This window comes from Cyclopterus lumpus, chromosome 1, assembly GCF_009769545.1.
Source record: "Cyclopterus lumpus isolate fCycLum1 chromosome 1, fCycLum1.pri, whole genome shotgun sequence".
NCBI lineage: Eukaryota > Metazoa > Chordata > Actinopteri > Perciformes > Cyclopteridae > Cyclopterus > Cyclopterus lumpus.
This window is the reverse complement of record NC_046966.1, coordinates 3,084,015-3,099,629: the sequence shown is the minus strand read 5'-3', so window position 1 is coordinate 3,099,629 and position 15,615 is coordinate 3,084,015. Positions and strand designations below refer to the sequence as shown.

The 15,615-nt window shown below is 42.2% G+C and overlaps 1 protein-coding gene across 1 annotated transcript in view; it reads right to left on the bottom strand.

Moving 5' to 3' along the window:
- LOC117738894 (neuronal membrane glycoprotein M6-a-like) overlaps positions 1-7,732 on the bottom strand; it is a 25,241-nt gene extending 17,509 nt beyond the window's left edge. Inside the window, exons 1-2 of the mRNA XM_034545049.1 lie at positions 7,717-7,732; positions 6,549-6,947 (exon numbers count right to left, since the gene is read on the bottom strand). Of these exons, the coding sequence (XP_034400940.1) occupies positions 6,549-6,947; positions 7,717-7,732 (415 nt within the window). The remainder of the gene's footprint in view (positions 1-6,548; positions 6,948-7,716) is intronic.
- Between the last annotated feature and the right edge of the window lie 7,883 nt (positions 7,733-15,615).

The window sequence follows — 15,615 nt, the reverse complement described above, 5'->3', positions numbered from 1 at the left end:
CCCCGCCCCCCCCCTTTAAAATACAAGAATACACACAGTAGTGTGTCACAGCTACTGAAGGTGTCACTCAACCACACCTTTGTGGTTGATTGAGTTCGGAGTGTAGGTTGCTCTCTCTCGCCTCTCGCTCTCTGTGCATTGATAAAACATAACAATGCACGCCATATGCAGCAACTCCTCACCCACATAGATTTGGTCCTTGAGCCCTGATGATGACGATCTGACGGCGGTGTGAGAGGGAAGGACACGCGAGCATTACAATCGACAAACATCAGATTTTAAGATATCTCATTTAGTAAAGGGACGGGTGGTAATAGAGGGAAAGACTCAGTGTATCTCATATGTGCTCAGTAAATTTCACAGCAATCTGCCCATTATATTATGATACGTGTTATGTATGAAGGAAAAATGTTGGGCTGGTGTTGGTGCACGAATTTTTATGGCGGTCTGCCCAGAAACTAAAGCGATATCTGGATGCAAAGAGTTGGTTGGACCAACCGGCCATGAGCAGAGTAATCATTTTACTGCAATCAAGGTTTGTGTTAACCTCTTGCACCCATTATTATTAATCATAATACAAGCCCAGTTAGCCAGCTGCTCATCGTGTGGAAACGCCATACACTGAGCAGATTGGACCTTTTGATAAGCTGATTCTTTTTTTTCCTGTCAATGCAACATAATGAAAATAGCCTCAGAGAGATACAGGAGAGCTCACTGTTGCCGCGGCTTCCTCCCCCGCCCCCGCCCCTCTGCGGGCCTGCAAGTCAATTTGTATCGACTTATTCCTCTTTCCATTAAGTTCCTTTCTATTAGTGGTCATCATAATAAAATGGATACGAGGCGAATGCACAAAGTCCACTTTCTGTTGCATGACCAATTTGACTTCTACAATAAAGGAGCAAGGCCTTGTTTCAAATGGTGCTGCATATGGCTAGTGGCCCCTTTAGGTATCCCTGATAAACCAGCCATGCACATACTAGTGCATAGCATCAATGATTTGAAATAGGGTTGTGTGAGGCACCTATCGATAGTCAAGCTATTATTAAAGCCCGGGAGCGACAGGTTTAAATGGTCAATTGGCTTGCGTTTGTATGCGTTGTCGACATTCACCCACTCACACACTGATGGCAGAGGCTGCCACGCCGGTTACCACTTCAACATGTGGACTGAAGGAACCGATTGGAAGACGACGCGCCCGAGGCTGGAACATACAGACATGTTTCACTACCTATTCAATACATTTTAAATGCGGCATACAATTAATTGATATTGCTATTTTTCGCTGGAACTTTCTTTTAGGTGCTTAAAATGTGTTCTGCTGCTCAGCTTCAGCTCAGCTTCAAGTGCAGGTCGCCCTGTCTGCTTTTCCGCGGTGGGGGGAAGGCCGACCACCGTCTACTGATGGTAATACAATTACAGTAGATAAGCACACCAGCCCACTCCAAACAATCCAGTTAAAGTCTCCGCGTTTGGTCTGTGAAACACACGGCGTGCACAACGTGTTGTGTGTCTCCAGTTTGACTGAACAACAACGAGTTGTGAGGTGCACCACGTCTGGACAATGGAAAGACTGTCAGCACTTTAACTTATCATGGAGCCAGTGGGGCAAAGTGGCTCCATAATAAATACATGTGGAACAGCAAAACAATGTATGGCAAAATACAGTGTATATGATTCCATTATGTACATCCTGTACAGCGTACCTTTCTTGTTGTTTCTTTTTGTCTTTTTTTTATCGGTCCAATTCATATGTTGTATAACTCTTGTTCAACACAATCAGCAACACAGCGCGTTCATTCACACTGGGCTGTATCGTTCAATTTTCACCTGATCCATTTCCTATTATGATATTGGACTTAGGCAAGGCGTATGGCTATGCGTTAAGCGTATGGCTATGCTGGATAATAATCAGAAGACTAATCAGAATTCTACATTTTGCACAAATGATTTGTTATCATTAATGACCTGTGTCAGTGTTCAGCCAAGTCCGGCAACATGAGAAAAGAAACAGTGTTATTCTAAAAAGCGTCAGAAGATCACGAAGGCAGATGATTGATGACTCGAGATTAATGGTTAGACCTGAACTGTGCTCAACTGATTTAAGACCCAGACCACATCCCGGATGGAGAAAACATTTCACACATTCTCTAAATAAGAAACGTGTGCACCATTAGAAATGTGAAAGTCTCAACGCATCGATACGAAACACTAAATTAAAGGTGATTCATCAATTCAAAATGAAGTCCGTCTACGTCATCCGGCACAGTAGTCTCTCCTCACATCTCCAACAGCCGCTCTGCATCACTCTGCCTCTGCCTAGAGTCTTCTACCGTCACGTACTCCCCCAGCTCTCCTTGTCGTCTCACCTACCCTATTTCATCACACTCGGAAACACACCTGTATTTCTTTTAGATGTGCGCATCCCATTCATTAAAACAGAAAGATATGGGGGAGGGGTGTTGACAAGAAAATGTCGATGGACAGAATGACGCAGGTGTGGGATGGGATGGGAACGAGTGCAAAGGAAGGACAGAATGAGTTTTGGTGGCAAAATGGAAAAAAAATTGAAAAAGTGTCTGTAATAAAAAAAAAAATCCGGTTTGCTTGAAACATCTTGCCTCACCATTCGGCTTTCTGATTGGCTAAAACAGGTTCCTTGCAGAAAAGAAATACACGAATACGCCTAACACACAGCGGGATACAATTCCAATAGCCGTGTTACCATGGATACAGTGTCAATGAAACGTAAATAGTGTGATAAATGTAAAGAATTGTTTCTTTTTTCATAAAACAGATCTGTCCCCGGTTACATTTCCGAATCAGTTTACGCAGCAACACTGCGACCGAATTCAGACTGAAGGTAAAGGAAGAAAATGGACACGCCCATTTTTTTTTTAACACTGACAGCAACAACAGTACAATGCGATGAGAAACGTGAATATGCTATCTGGAAGATAAAGGAGTAAAAAAAGGACATACAGCGAGAGATTACCCGTGTTTCAATGTGTGAATTTAGAAATAGGGACAAAAAAGAAAGTGGGTGGAGAAAGAGAGAGAACTGACAGAGATCAGTCAAAAAGGATGGACAGAGAAAACAAGAGACGGAGACCTGAAAAGAGACCGACTGAATGGAGTTGGAAATATAGTGAATGACAACGACTGAAGAACAAAAAATACATTAAGGGAGAGGGCTAGTGATGGAGAGATGTGAAGAAAATGGAGGGATAGGGTAGTCCCTTGGGCGGCAGGAAGAAAAAAAAGGGAGAGCGAGAGGAGGAAAAGGGGAGGAAAAGGCGTTCAGACAAGCGTGTCGCCTCAACAATGAAGGCTAACAAAGAAAGCCCCAATGCAGACATCAATCACTGAGCCCCTTGGCTTTCTTTTGGAAGGTTTTGCCCCACACTCTTCTACCCCGGCCCCCCCACCCCCCACCCCCCCTACTCCCCCTTGCCACTCCCACCTACTCCTCCAACCATCCACCCAGCCAGCCATCCATACATCCGTCCATCCATCCATCCATCTGTCCATCCATCTGTCAGTACAGTCTCCAAAACAACACCAACCCTCCGGAGTCTGCCATCTCCTCTCACCCTCAACCCAAACAACCCGCTTATTTATGCATCCCTTCGTGTGAAAGGAAAAGGGAGAAGAAAGAAAAAAAAACACACAACAGAATAGGGTTACATAATCTGTGTTATTATCCCGAGCAGACATATAGATGGCATGATTACAAATGCAATGAAGATCGTTCCACTTTCCGCTGGGAAACGCAAACAACGAGGAAAACGGGTTATTTGTGGCAATTAAATGCACAGACAAAGATCTGGGCTGGTGTGTGTGTTTTTTTTTTCTTCTTCAGGACATGTATGCTGTCTTCGGTCTCTCTGCCCACTGCACACACAAAGGAATCCCATGATGATACCGAGAGGAACGGATGAACAGAACAAAAGGCACAGCTGATTAAAGACAAATGTCTTACCTTTCTGGCTTTGCGATTCATCCATGTTTTCCTCCATTGTGGCAAGTTACAGTCCCTTTGTCTCTGTAGTGTGAAGCAGTTTAAAGCCCCTTGCTAGCTCTCAGCACAGTGTACGTGTGTGTGTGTGTGTGTGTGTGGGAGGCTGTGTGTGTGAGAGTGTTTTTTTTTTTTTTTATCTCCCTGTAGATGATGGAGGCTCAGGGAAGTCCCTGTTTCAATTCTCTGCTCTCTCTCTTCGCACTGCCTATTTGGGTTTTTCAATCATCCTGTTTCGGTAATTATCTATAGATGTAGCTTTCTATACAGATATTGATTTGAATAATGTTTGCATCAAAAACTGAAAAACTGAAAAATCCAATATAATTTATATTTAATTTACACTCAGTCAAAATGTAAAAGACAAGGTATGAGCCAGGACAGAGTTAACCCTTTCATTTAATAAAAAAACAAGTAGAAAGCAGTTAATGTCAGTCTCTATTCAAGAAAGATAGAAACCATAAACAGCTCTTATCAGGCTAAATTCATTATGTACTTAATTAACAACGCTTATTAATATACTTTATTTTGTATGGACTTAAAGCTAAAAAATAAATAGCCTATTTCTTAAGAGCACAATTAAAGTAGGGAATTCTTTTCAGAAGCTCTTTTTGTTATATACAGTATGTTGAAATTATCTTTAGATCCCGACAGCAATAAATGAATAAAATGCTCTGACAAAATAAAAATAAACAATCCGATATCTGCGGCTGTCACAGATAAGCCCGTTCAATACATAAAACAAATCTTTTAAAAATAAATAGAAAAAGCTACTAAATCATCATTCTGGTCAAAGAAATAACTGAATTGTCCTGGCATAAGCAATGATATGAAACACTTTAAATTACAATAATCAAACATACCAGGACTTTTATTCTTTCGTTTTATGGGTGTTGATAAGAAATGTTATTTATTTCAGTTATTTATTGTTTTTAAAAGGCAATTTGTGTATTGTGTTTTTTTTTTCTTTGACTGATTGTTCCAGCTTTGGGTTGCCTGCAGACCCTTTAAGGAGGGGCCGTCCCATTGTGGGCTTGATCCCTTCAAAAACACAACAGCTCCCAGACCCGAAGGAGGGGGCCTGTTTTTAGAGGGGGATTAAAAGCCTCATTAGTCACCAGGGACCCAGCCTTCCATCCCCATGCGGCCCGCTCCAGGGGGAACCCTCAGTGCCCTGAATTGAGCTCAACAGGGAAGGTTGTGGTTAGGAGAGGAGTTTTGACCAAAAGAGAAAAATGCTTAAATATATAAAAAAATATATATACATAAATAAAATAAAGAATAAGAATGAGAATAATGAGTGTGGGAAGGGGTGAGTACCACCCAAATTTAAAAATAAGTATGATTTCAAAAACTGAATCTATATTCATGAATTAAATTGCATGGATAAATAATTACAATGGTTGACATACAGGGTAGGATGCTTACTATAATAATAATAATAATAATAATAGCCAGTGGCGGCTGGCCAATAGAGGGCCACGTGGCCTGGCCGCACCCACCTTGAGCCACAAAAAAAGTATACAAACATTATAATAATATTAATTATATTTATAAATTATACAAATTGTCAATATTTATTTATTATGGAATGTACCCAGTAATATTTGCAAAATCTATGCTTTTCCTGCACTTCCTGCAAGTCCTCTCCGCCTCTCTGCGTGGAGCTGCGCTTGGGCCGAATCTTTTTGGTAAGGCCATCCAATCAATTTCAGCAAACATCCCAGTATGATTCAATGCAAAAAAATATAAAACACGCATTTCTACTTTGTAGTTAAATATTTAACATTTATTCCAACACTAATAATAAATAATAAATAATCAAAGGACATCTTATTCATACAATTCAGTATAATATATATATATACATACACATATATATATATGTATACACACACACATATATACATATACATACAATCTAATAGAACATGTTTATATATTAGGATGCCCCTATGAACCTTGTTAGGGTTAAAGTGTGCCTGTTTTTATCCACCTCCTCATTGTGTCCGTCATCCAGTGACGTTCACTTTGCCCAATATGGCTGCTTGACGGAGTTAAGCTCTTTTTACTAAGAAAAAGGTAAACATGGAAAACTAAGGCTGAAAGGCGAAGAGACACACAAGGCTAACAGGGATTAACAACAACTAAACAACATGACAATATGGCAGGGGACAAGGGAAAGAATGTCTGTGTGTGTGCGTGTGTGTGTGCGTGTGTGTGTGTGTATATATATATATATATATATATATATATATATATATATATATATATATATATATATGTGATGCCCCTATGAACCTTGTAGGATTAAAGTGTGCCTGTTTTTATCCACCTCCTCATTGTGTCTCTGGTCCAACTGGTAATGACATTCACTTTGCCCAATATGGCAGCTTGAGGAGTTATCATGTATGTCCTGGTGTTCTCTTGTTTTCTTAATTATTCCAACAAGTGCTTCATGTCCCTTACTCCCTAACTGTCCATGCTGGATCTGTCCCCGTTGATTTGTGTGTGTGCACACACATAGCCGGACTGGGCTCTGGGTGACCGGGCCTCTGGGTGACCGGGCTCAGGAGAGCGGGGAGCGACGAGAGAGGGGAGCGACGACAGCGGGACGACGACTGCCGGGGCAACGACGGGACGACGAGGGGAGCCGGGGACGGGACAGAGGGAACCAGAGACGGGACGCAGGGCACTGGGATGCCGACGGGACACTGGACGCCGGGATTGGCCGGGGTGCCGACGGGACACGGGAGCTGAAGCCGGCCGGGGCTGCGGCACGAAGGCGGCAGCCGGAGACCAAGGGCGGAAGCGGGCGAGCACCTGCTGCGGCTGAGACCACGCGGCAGGTCCCTCACTGTAGCCAGGAGACGGTAGAGGAGCTCCTCGTACCTGCTGGCCGTTGGGGAGCTGTGGGGGTGAAGATGCCCTCCTGGCGTCCGAAGATACGGGGAAACAAAAAACCATATCTGCGTGTTCTGACCCTGCTTCTATCCCATATCTGACCCTGCGTCTATCCCATATCTGCCTGTTCTGACCCTGCTTCTATCCCATATCTGTTCTGACCCTGTTTCTATCCCATATCTGCCTGTTCTGACTCTGTTTCTATCCCATATATGCCTGTTCTGACCCTGTTTCTATCCCATATCTGTTCTGACCCTGTTTCTATCCCATATCTCTTCTGACCCTGCTTCTATCCCATATATGCCTGTTCTGACCCTGCTTCTATCCCATATCTACCTGTTCTGACTCTGTTTCTATCCCATATCTGTTCTGACCCTGTTTCTATCCCATATCTCTTCTGACCCTGTTTCTATCCCATATCTGCGTGTTCTGACCCTGCTTCTATCCCATATCTGACCCTGCGTCTATCCCATATCTGCCTGTTCTGACCCTGCTTCTATTCCATATCTGTTCTGACCCTGTTTCTATCCCATATCTGTTCTGACCCTGCTTCTATCCCATATATGCCTGTTCTGACCCTGCTTCTATCCCATATCTACCTGTTCTGACTCTGCTTCTATCCCATATCTGCCTGTTCTGACTCTGTTTCTATCCCATATATGCCTGTTCTGACCCTGTTTCTATCCCATATCTGTTCTGACCCTGCTTCAATCCCATATCTTCCTGTTCTGACCCTGCTTCTATCCCATATCTTCCAGCTCTGACCCTGCTTCTATCCCATATCTGCCTGTTCTCACCCTGCTTATATCCCATATATGCCTGTTCTGACCCTGCTTCTATCCCATATCTGTTCTGACCCTGTTTCTATCCCATATCTGTTCTGACCCTGCTTCTATCCCATATCTGTTCTGACCATGCTTCTATCCCATATCTGCCTGTTTTGACCCTGCTTCTATCCCATATCTGTTCTCACCCTGCTTCTATCCCATATCTGTTCTCACCCTGCTTCTATCCCATATCTACCTGTTCTGAACCTGCTTCTTCTCGACTACGGATTCTCTGCCGGTCCCTTTTGGATTTGTTTGCCTTTATGACAGATCTATTGGTGAACATGTTTTAAATGATCGTATCAGTGCTTACAGGCATCCTCTTCTGCGTATAGACCTCTGGTAGATCATAGAATATTTTCCTGGTGAAATCTCCAGATCTGTTAACATGTAGCTAGAAACTGTTGCGCTTGATTGAGCCCATGGTTCATAAGTGGATTTGGGGTTTCATTTCCTTCAGATTAAGTCTCATCAGGTGTTCTGGCTGTACTGCCTGGTTTACAACGGTAACAGAAGTTGCAAAACCTTTGAATCATGGCTTCAACTCTGATTTCATCTGTGCTGGAAATGAATGTTCCGTTACCTTGTGAGAAATCCAAAGTACTTTAAGCATGGTTGTCTTATAACACTTTATTACCACAACAAGTTTACAAGGAATCAACCATGAGACAAAGTACAGACAAGTCCTGAAACATTCAGCTGAATGGAACAGGAACCTCTGAGCCTTCTCGTAAGGTTGTCAGAAATTACTGCTGTCCTTCAGTCCAACATGTCCATCCTTTATACGTTTATGAAAGCTTAGTAGACAAATAACTGTGTTTAATCTACCGAGCAACACAACGATGACAAGCCAGTTTCTTTCTATCTCAACCGCCCCGACCCTCTATAATCCATATGTTTGGCTTGTTTCCACTAAGATGAACCCAGGATAGGTCGGTCATCATTGATGTCCCGAAGTTGCACATGTTACTGACAGAAGGACAAGAGTAAGGGTTTTTTCCCAGAGATCATCGTGTTCACATTTTTGTTTACTGTATGAAGTTGTGTATTCTGAATATCCCCAAAGATTAAGTCAAACACTATCTTGACTTCACGCTCAATAAATATGACAATATCAATGAACTGTGCCCTGCGATTTAGGTTCACATGCAGAGATTTTTCTTTCTTTCTTTCTTTTTTCTCTTTGCTTGTATGGAACCTTCAGAATCACCATTCTCATATTCACTGGCATATCCAGTTATTTCATGTACTGTATTTCCTCCATTGCATTACAACACTCAGGCATAAAGAGGGCATAGGCTTGGAGAGATTTGACATCCCCAGGCTTCATGACAGGCCAGCAGAGGGCTCTGTCCACACATGCTGCAGTGAGTTTGGGTTCCAGTAGCAGATTAGCTAGACCATATCCTCTGTCTGGAGCCATTTGCTGACAGCTACGCACTAGCTCTTTTGGTTGCTTGTGTACTTATTCAAGAAATACAATCTCTCCATACAATGTCCAAAGGCTCTGATAAATGTTGTGTACTGCAGAGGATCCCCATCAAAAAAATCAATTAATCTTGGTGGTAAATAAGAGGCTTGGTGTTGGATAAGCAATGTTATTTATTTTTGCCTTTGCAGAGAGCTGATGTTTCATAATTTCCTTTTAAGAGAGAGCTCTGGATGTGCTAGCTGCACCTGAGGGTGTTCCAAGAGAGGTTTGCTTGATGCATTTTCCTGTTTTAGTCATGAGTTGTAGAGATTTCCTTTAACCTTGCTCCTTTTTCAAAGTATGATTCCATTCCATCCATCCATCCATTTTCAATACCGCTTATCCTCATTAGGGTCGCGGGGGCGCTGGAGCCTATCCCAGCTGACATAGGGCGAAGGCAGGGGACACCCTGGACAGGCCGCCAGTCCATCGAGGGCTGATTCCATTCCATTTGATTGTATATTTTCTGTGTCAACCTCCAGCCTTTCCTTTTTCTTTCTCAGCTTGCTCCTCCAGCTCGTGCTTCTTTAAGTGCTGCTCTCTCTCTGCCTCCATCTGAATCTGTGCAGATAAAGAAGATGTGCTGGTTCTTGAACTGTTGACTTTTCCTGCTCTATGTCAATAGAACTAATTGTTTCCACATTGTAAATGTTGTTACTGGGTTTGACTTCACTCTCATAAGCATCAGCATTTTCACCAGGTTTGGAAATGTCTGCATCAGACAACCAATTATTAAAAGTGTCAGTAAATTAATTAACACACACATTTTTGCTTTGAGCCACATCTCATGTTTCTCCTTTTCTTCATGAGATAAGATGTGTGACGGATGTAACTTCACTGCAAAAGATGTGTATTTATCAAATGTACATTGCACCTCTGTTTCTTATTCTGTCATGCATTAGGTCTTGAATTGTCCTTTTAAGGTTTGATGCTTTGTTTAGTTTGGCCTTTTGAAGCTGGTCCAGTTTATCCATAAATGCCTTGTGTCAGTTTAATAGAATGTTTCCATTTTACTATTGGTCCCGCTGGGATCCATCATTTATTAAATACAACTCAAAATCAAACCACGCGTATAGCTCTATAAGTTGAAACCAATGCATTGTATTTACACTCAAAATAATAGTTTGGCACAACTTTAACATGGCCATGTACTGTTGGTATGCTACATACCGCTGTCCATTCAGTGTCCGTTGGCCGTGGCTTGGGTGGTGATGGTCAGTTATCCAATTATATTTAAAAGCAAATAGAAAATTCCATCACTCTAGCCGATCAGCCGTTGAATCCAATGATGTTGATCAGCGGGCATACAATCCATTAGAAACATGTTTTATAAACAAACAAACAAACAAAAAAGACCATATGAAGAGTTAATTAGTACAACTACTAGAAATCAATTTGACCAAAAATTACTTTTAAATTAATGAGGAATCTTCCCTACAAATTAAAGGCATACCTATGGGGAAGACATTTGCCCCTGCATATGCCAACATCTCATATCCAAAGAAACCCATATATTACTACATGTTTCTAGATGACCATATGGAGGGCTGTGAACATACTCAAGAGAGGATGATGTGTTTCTAGACACTCTGAACAACCATAATACCTCTATAAAACTCAGATCTAATAGTTTGACCTCTGTGGATTTTTGGGATATCACCTCATTTAAAGGTGCACATTTCCAGGAAACTGGCTTGGTTGAATCACAACTGTTGATGTTTCACAGAATATGAACTAGGCAAGAGTATATTAAACAGACCTCCAAGGTGTGGTTTTCAGCTTTGGCCGGCAGGTGGTCCTCTAGGTCTTTTCTTAGAAAGTGTCTCAAGACACAAACACACCAAGTCCATTCTGGTGTCCTCTAAGCTTCCATTTGTTACCACAATCAAGTTGTCCGTGAGTTCAGAGTGATTAGAAACAACTTCAAGACCTACACTACAGGTACTCAACTGCTATAGGATCACAACATTATTGCAGCTTTTAGGAAGAATACAAACCGACCAGATCACCTGGTTAAAACCAAGATAAAATCTTTACCTAAACATAAAAATCAAAGGCCACGATGAGTTCTTTTCCGCACCTGAAACTGGTTGCGTAATCAATATAACAATGTGTTTTTCAGACACAAACCCATTGGAGCCCCAAATCCAAAATCCATCTGTATTGAAGTCCCTCTCCATTACACACATTTGTAGCACTTTGTACACAGGACTGCTTTAAGAAATAAGACACACACAAAGGGTTGAATATTTATTTTGGATTGACTGGTTTCTGCTGGATGTCTTAGCTGCCTCAGTTCGAATTGTTTTGGAGGCTAAAGGCCTGTAAAACAGTTTGGCTAGTTGGGTTATCTCAACATAATGTGCTCACTGTAGTTTAATCTTTGCCAAAATGATGTTTGAGGGAATACACTTGATTGTGCGGTAAGATAACATACATTGTGTATTGTGTTCAAGTCACTTCCCTCTGTTGTGTCTCCTCTCCAGGGTGTTCTAGCTTATGAGGATGCACCAATGTATAGTTCTGAGAGATACCATGTAATAATTAATAGTGTTGAAGTTGAATTCCCTGTTCAGGCTTTCTATGACTCTATTGGGATGTGTAACACAATTAGACATCATGCAGATGATTGGCATTAGGATGATAGGAATGTATTTGTTGTGGTTTAGGTCATTGTGTTGTCAGGTGAAGGGCAGTTACCTGTACAGTGGTGGAGTTGAGCTCGTTGTCAGTGGCTTGCTATATAAGGCTGCCAGGATCGCATGCTGCCAGTGGTCCACTGTATGATAAGATGACTGAGATGGCTGATGTGTGATATGTGATAATTGTGGTTAAACAAAACCATCTGGTTGGTCGGCACGTATACTTTGTCTCAAGCCTCCTGCTTTTAAAGTCCAGCCGCTACGTGGCCACCTGAACACGATCGTATCCCACGTAAACGATGTGGTCTAAGTGGGTGAAACCAGCGACACTATCCTAGTTAGAATCCCTCAACACAGATTTAATATCATGAAAAGGAGAAATACACATACCCCATTACTACAATACTTTCTCAAACATGGATGGAACTCCACGCCAAAGGCAAAGACATGAGAGAATTTGGATATCTATTGCTTCTGTCCATCCGGGGAGAGGGATCCTCCTCTGTTGCTCTCCTGAAGGTTTCTCCCCTGTTTTCCCTGTCAAAGGTTATTTTGGGGAGTTTTTCCTGATTCGATGTGAGGTCATGTGGCATGACTTAGACTGACGTGCCTTGTCTTAGATCTTTATTCAACTACGACGGAGTGGGCAGACGATGCAGGGAGATCTATGACAATACGATTACACCCTCACCTGCCAGTGGCTTCGGACGAGCTACTTTTACATGTACATATGCCTATTTGATTTGGACTGACTCACTGACTCACTGACTTATCAACAAAAAAGCGCTTCCCGGATGCCCATTACTCCCACTCCCGGTGGCCCTGTGAAGTCTAGGCTGGGACCATTGGATGCAGAGGACCTGATGATACCCAGACGTACTTTGGTTCCAACTCTCTAGGACCTTCCGTGGCAAGTTATTCACTAAAACCTACAAGACACGGCAAATACATCCTGGTAAGACCAACAATGTGTGTGTATTCGATCTACTTACATTAGGGACAATGTACAGAAATAAAAAAAAACAACATTACTCTCATGCCAGAAAATGTATGCTTTGTAACAGATATAGCCACTAGCGTATTACCATCTGCTAAAACCATGACTTTAACCAGTATAACATGCAAATGCGTCACTGTTCCTCGCCTAATCCAAACATGAGAAGACTCACAGAGTTGAAACGCTGTGCAAACAAGAAATACTGTAGATGCCAACTGCAAAAATGCAAGCTGCAACTGGCAGAGGTGACTCCCCACGAACATCTATGCCCTCCGAAAGATCAGAGACTACACCACCTCAATGATACATACACTATATATCCTATGCACCATTTATTCTCAAAATATTCACAACACATCACCTGTCTGAGAAACACTAGGCACATGACCTGTATCACGTAACAGAGCAATGAGGTCGGCCCCTGGGGTGTACGCCGTATGCTGCCCCTAACCTACAGCTACGTTGGATTCCACAACTCAGACTATGAGGATCTCCTTAACCCCTCGAGAGGAGCCGCATCGGACGGGAGGTAATCAAGCGCACTCTCTCCTCTGCTCTGCCCACACAGGAAGAAGGAACCGTCTCACATCGGGTGTAGACCGGAGGCCAAAGACCCCGACCGGGATGAATCTTTTGTTGAGTTCGACCCCATCCCCCTTTACCCTAACCTATGTATTAAAGGACACTTCTTGTTAAATGATTACTGTCTCTGAGTCTCCTGATTTATTCCTGATTCTTGCCTCCACGCCCTCTGGGTTGTCCCACCATTTAAAGTGGACTGGAAAGCATATTGTGTGTGGAAAGGGGAAGCAGAACTAAGGAAAGGAAAAGAGACTACAAAATGAAAGTTAGAAAGACACAAATAAGACAAACAGTCTATATTTAGTTTAGCCCAATCACAAATTTGCCTCAGAGGGCTTTACAATCTGTACACATACGACATCCTCTGTCCCGGGACAGGAAAAACTCCCCCCAACATAAACCCATGTCACGTGCCGGCTGATTCTCTCCATTGCACAACACATGTGGCACATGGATCTGAGGAACAATTTGAGGAACTATGGTTTCGAGAAGGGAGAGAGGTATAAGTTATGTATAATGGGCATTTATTGGACAGAAAATACTGCTGATGCCTGTGTTCAGTTGAGTTGTTTCAGGCCAAGTTCCCACATGTGTCATTGGCTGGAGCCTCGGAATGGAGGGGAAGGACGTGTCCGGGAGACTCCACTAATAGGGTGACGTACACAAAACGAGATATCAATATCAACAGTAAAACAAGTCACTTAACTTACATCTGATCAACACACGCACACACGTACGCACGCACACACAAACAAACACACACACACGCATGCGCGAACACACACACACACACACAGATTTCCGTCCATGCATGAAGCATTATCCACTCAAGATGCCATTAATGGTAATAAACCAATTGTTGAGTCTCGAGTGTGATTATTTAATGGTGCGCACCCCAATTTCTATGGAAAAAAACAATACGAGACCTGGGAGAACCAACTGAGTGGTGATCTGTCCAAGATTTACAAGCAGTAAATATTGCGGTGCACTCGTGAGCACCTCATGGTTCTAATCCACACACCATTCTGTCAATCATCCCTCCAGACACAAATCCCTCCAGACACAAAACATTTTTCCACTGTCGTCTTGGCCAATGCATTTCTTTAATGTACTTTTGCACAAAGACAGTAAATTTTGGTTTGCCTTCTCATTTCATTCTCCTGTAATGTTAAGGGTCAAATTGAAGTATAAAAAAAAGAAAAGAAAAGTTAAAGTACTTTTTCTCTATGAAACTTCTTCTGCTTGCCTTAATTAGTTTAATTGACGTAAAAAAAAAAGGTTCATATCATGTACTATGAGCTACGGAGGGGTGAATAACTCCGTTCCACTAAATACTGATTGAATGGTTGGTGACGAGGTACAAATTATATTTATTAGGATTCTTTGGTTTCTCACAACTTTTGGATGATTAAACATGCACCTGGTCACATTGACCTGGGGACATCATTGCTGTACCTGAGAAACAAACATAACAGGAGGAAGAGGCTCTACTTATACCCGGTGTCCCCACGGATATTCACTGAGAGACCATCTGGCTGATTTACCAAATGGTTCTGTCTTGTGTTGATGACATCATGATGCGCAGTCCCATGGAAGAAGCATGCAAATTAGACACAGTTGTTACATTTTTGGCTGCAAATGGTTACAAGGCCCTACAGTTTCATATCTGGGACATGTGATCACAGCAGAAGGGTAAACCCTCTCTCCCAAGACAATAATAATTCAAGATGTGCAAAACCACAAACTAAAAAAACACATGAGGAGCTTTTTAGGAAGGACGTCATATTATAGATATTGGATCCATTAATTAATTATTACTGTATGACACAGCTGCACACACCTAATTCTAGAAATTGCTCCTACAAGCGCTCAACAAATACCTTTCAAGTCTTAATTGAAAAGATTGGATATTGCTGATCTTTTGTTGTTGTTTAATTGCATAAAGCATTTATCTCTTTTTGGAATTGCCTCATATCCATTAATTTTGGTTTGACATTAGTGTTTTTGTCAGCACATTTGTAAACAAGGCAATTACACCGGAATTCGTGCGACAAAGGGCCATTTTGTAGTTGTTGTTTTCTTACCGCAGCAAAACACCAGACAAGCTACAATAAACAGACGACAACAAGTAGTTGTGATGAATCTCCAAAATTAATTAAGCCGACAAATCGTATCAC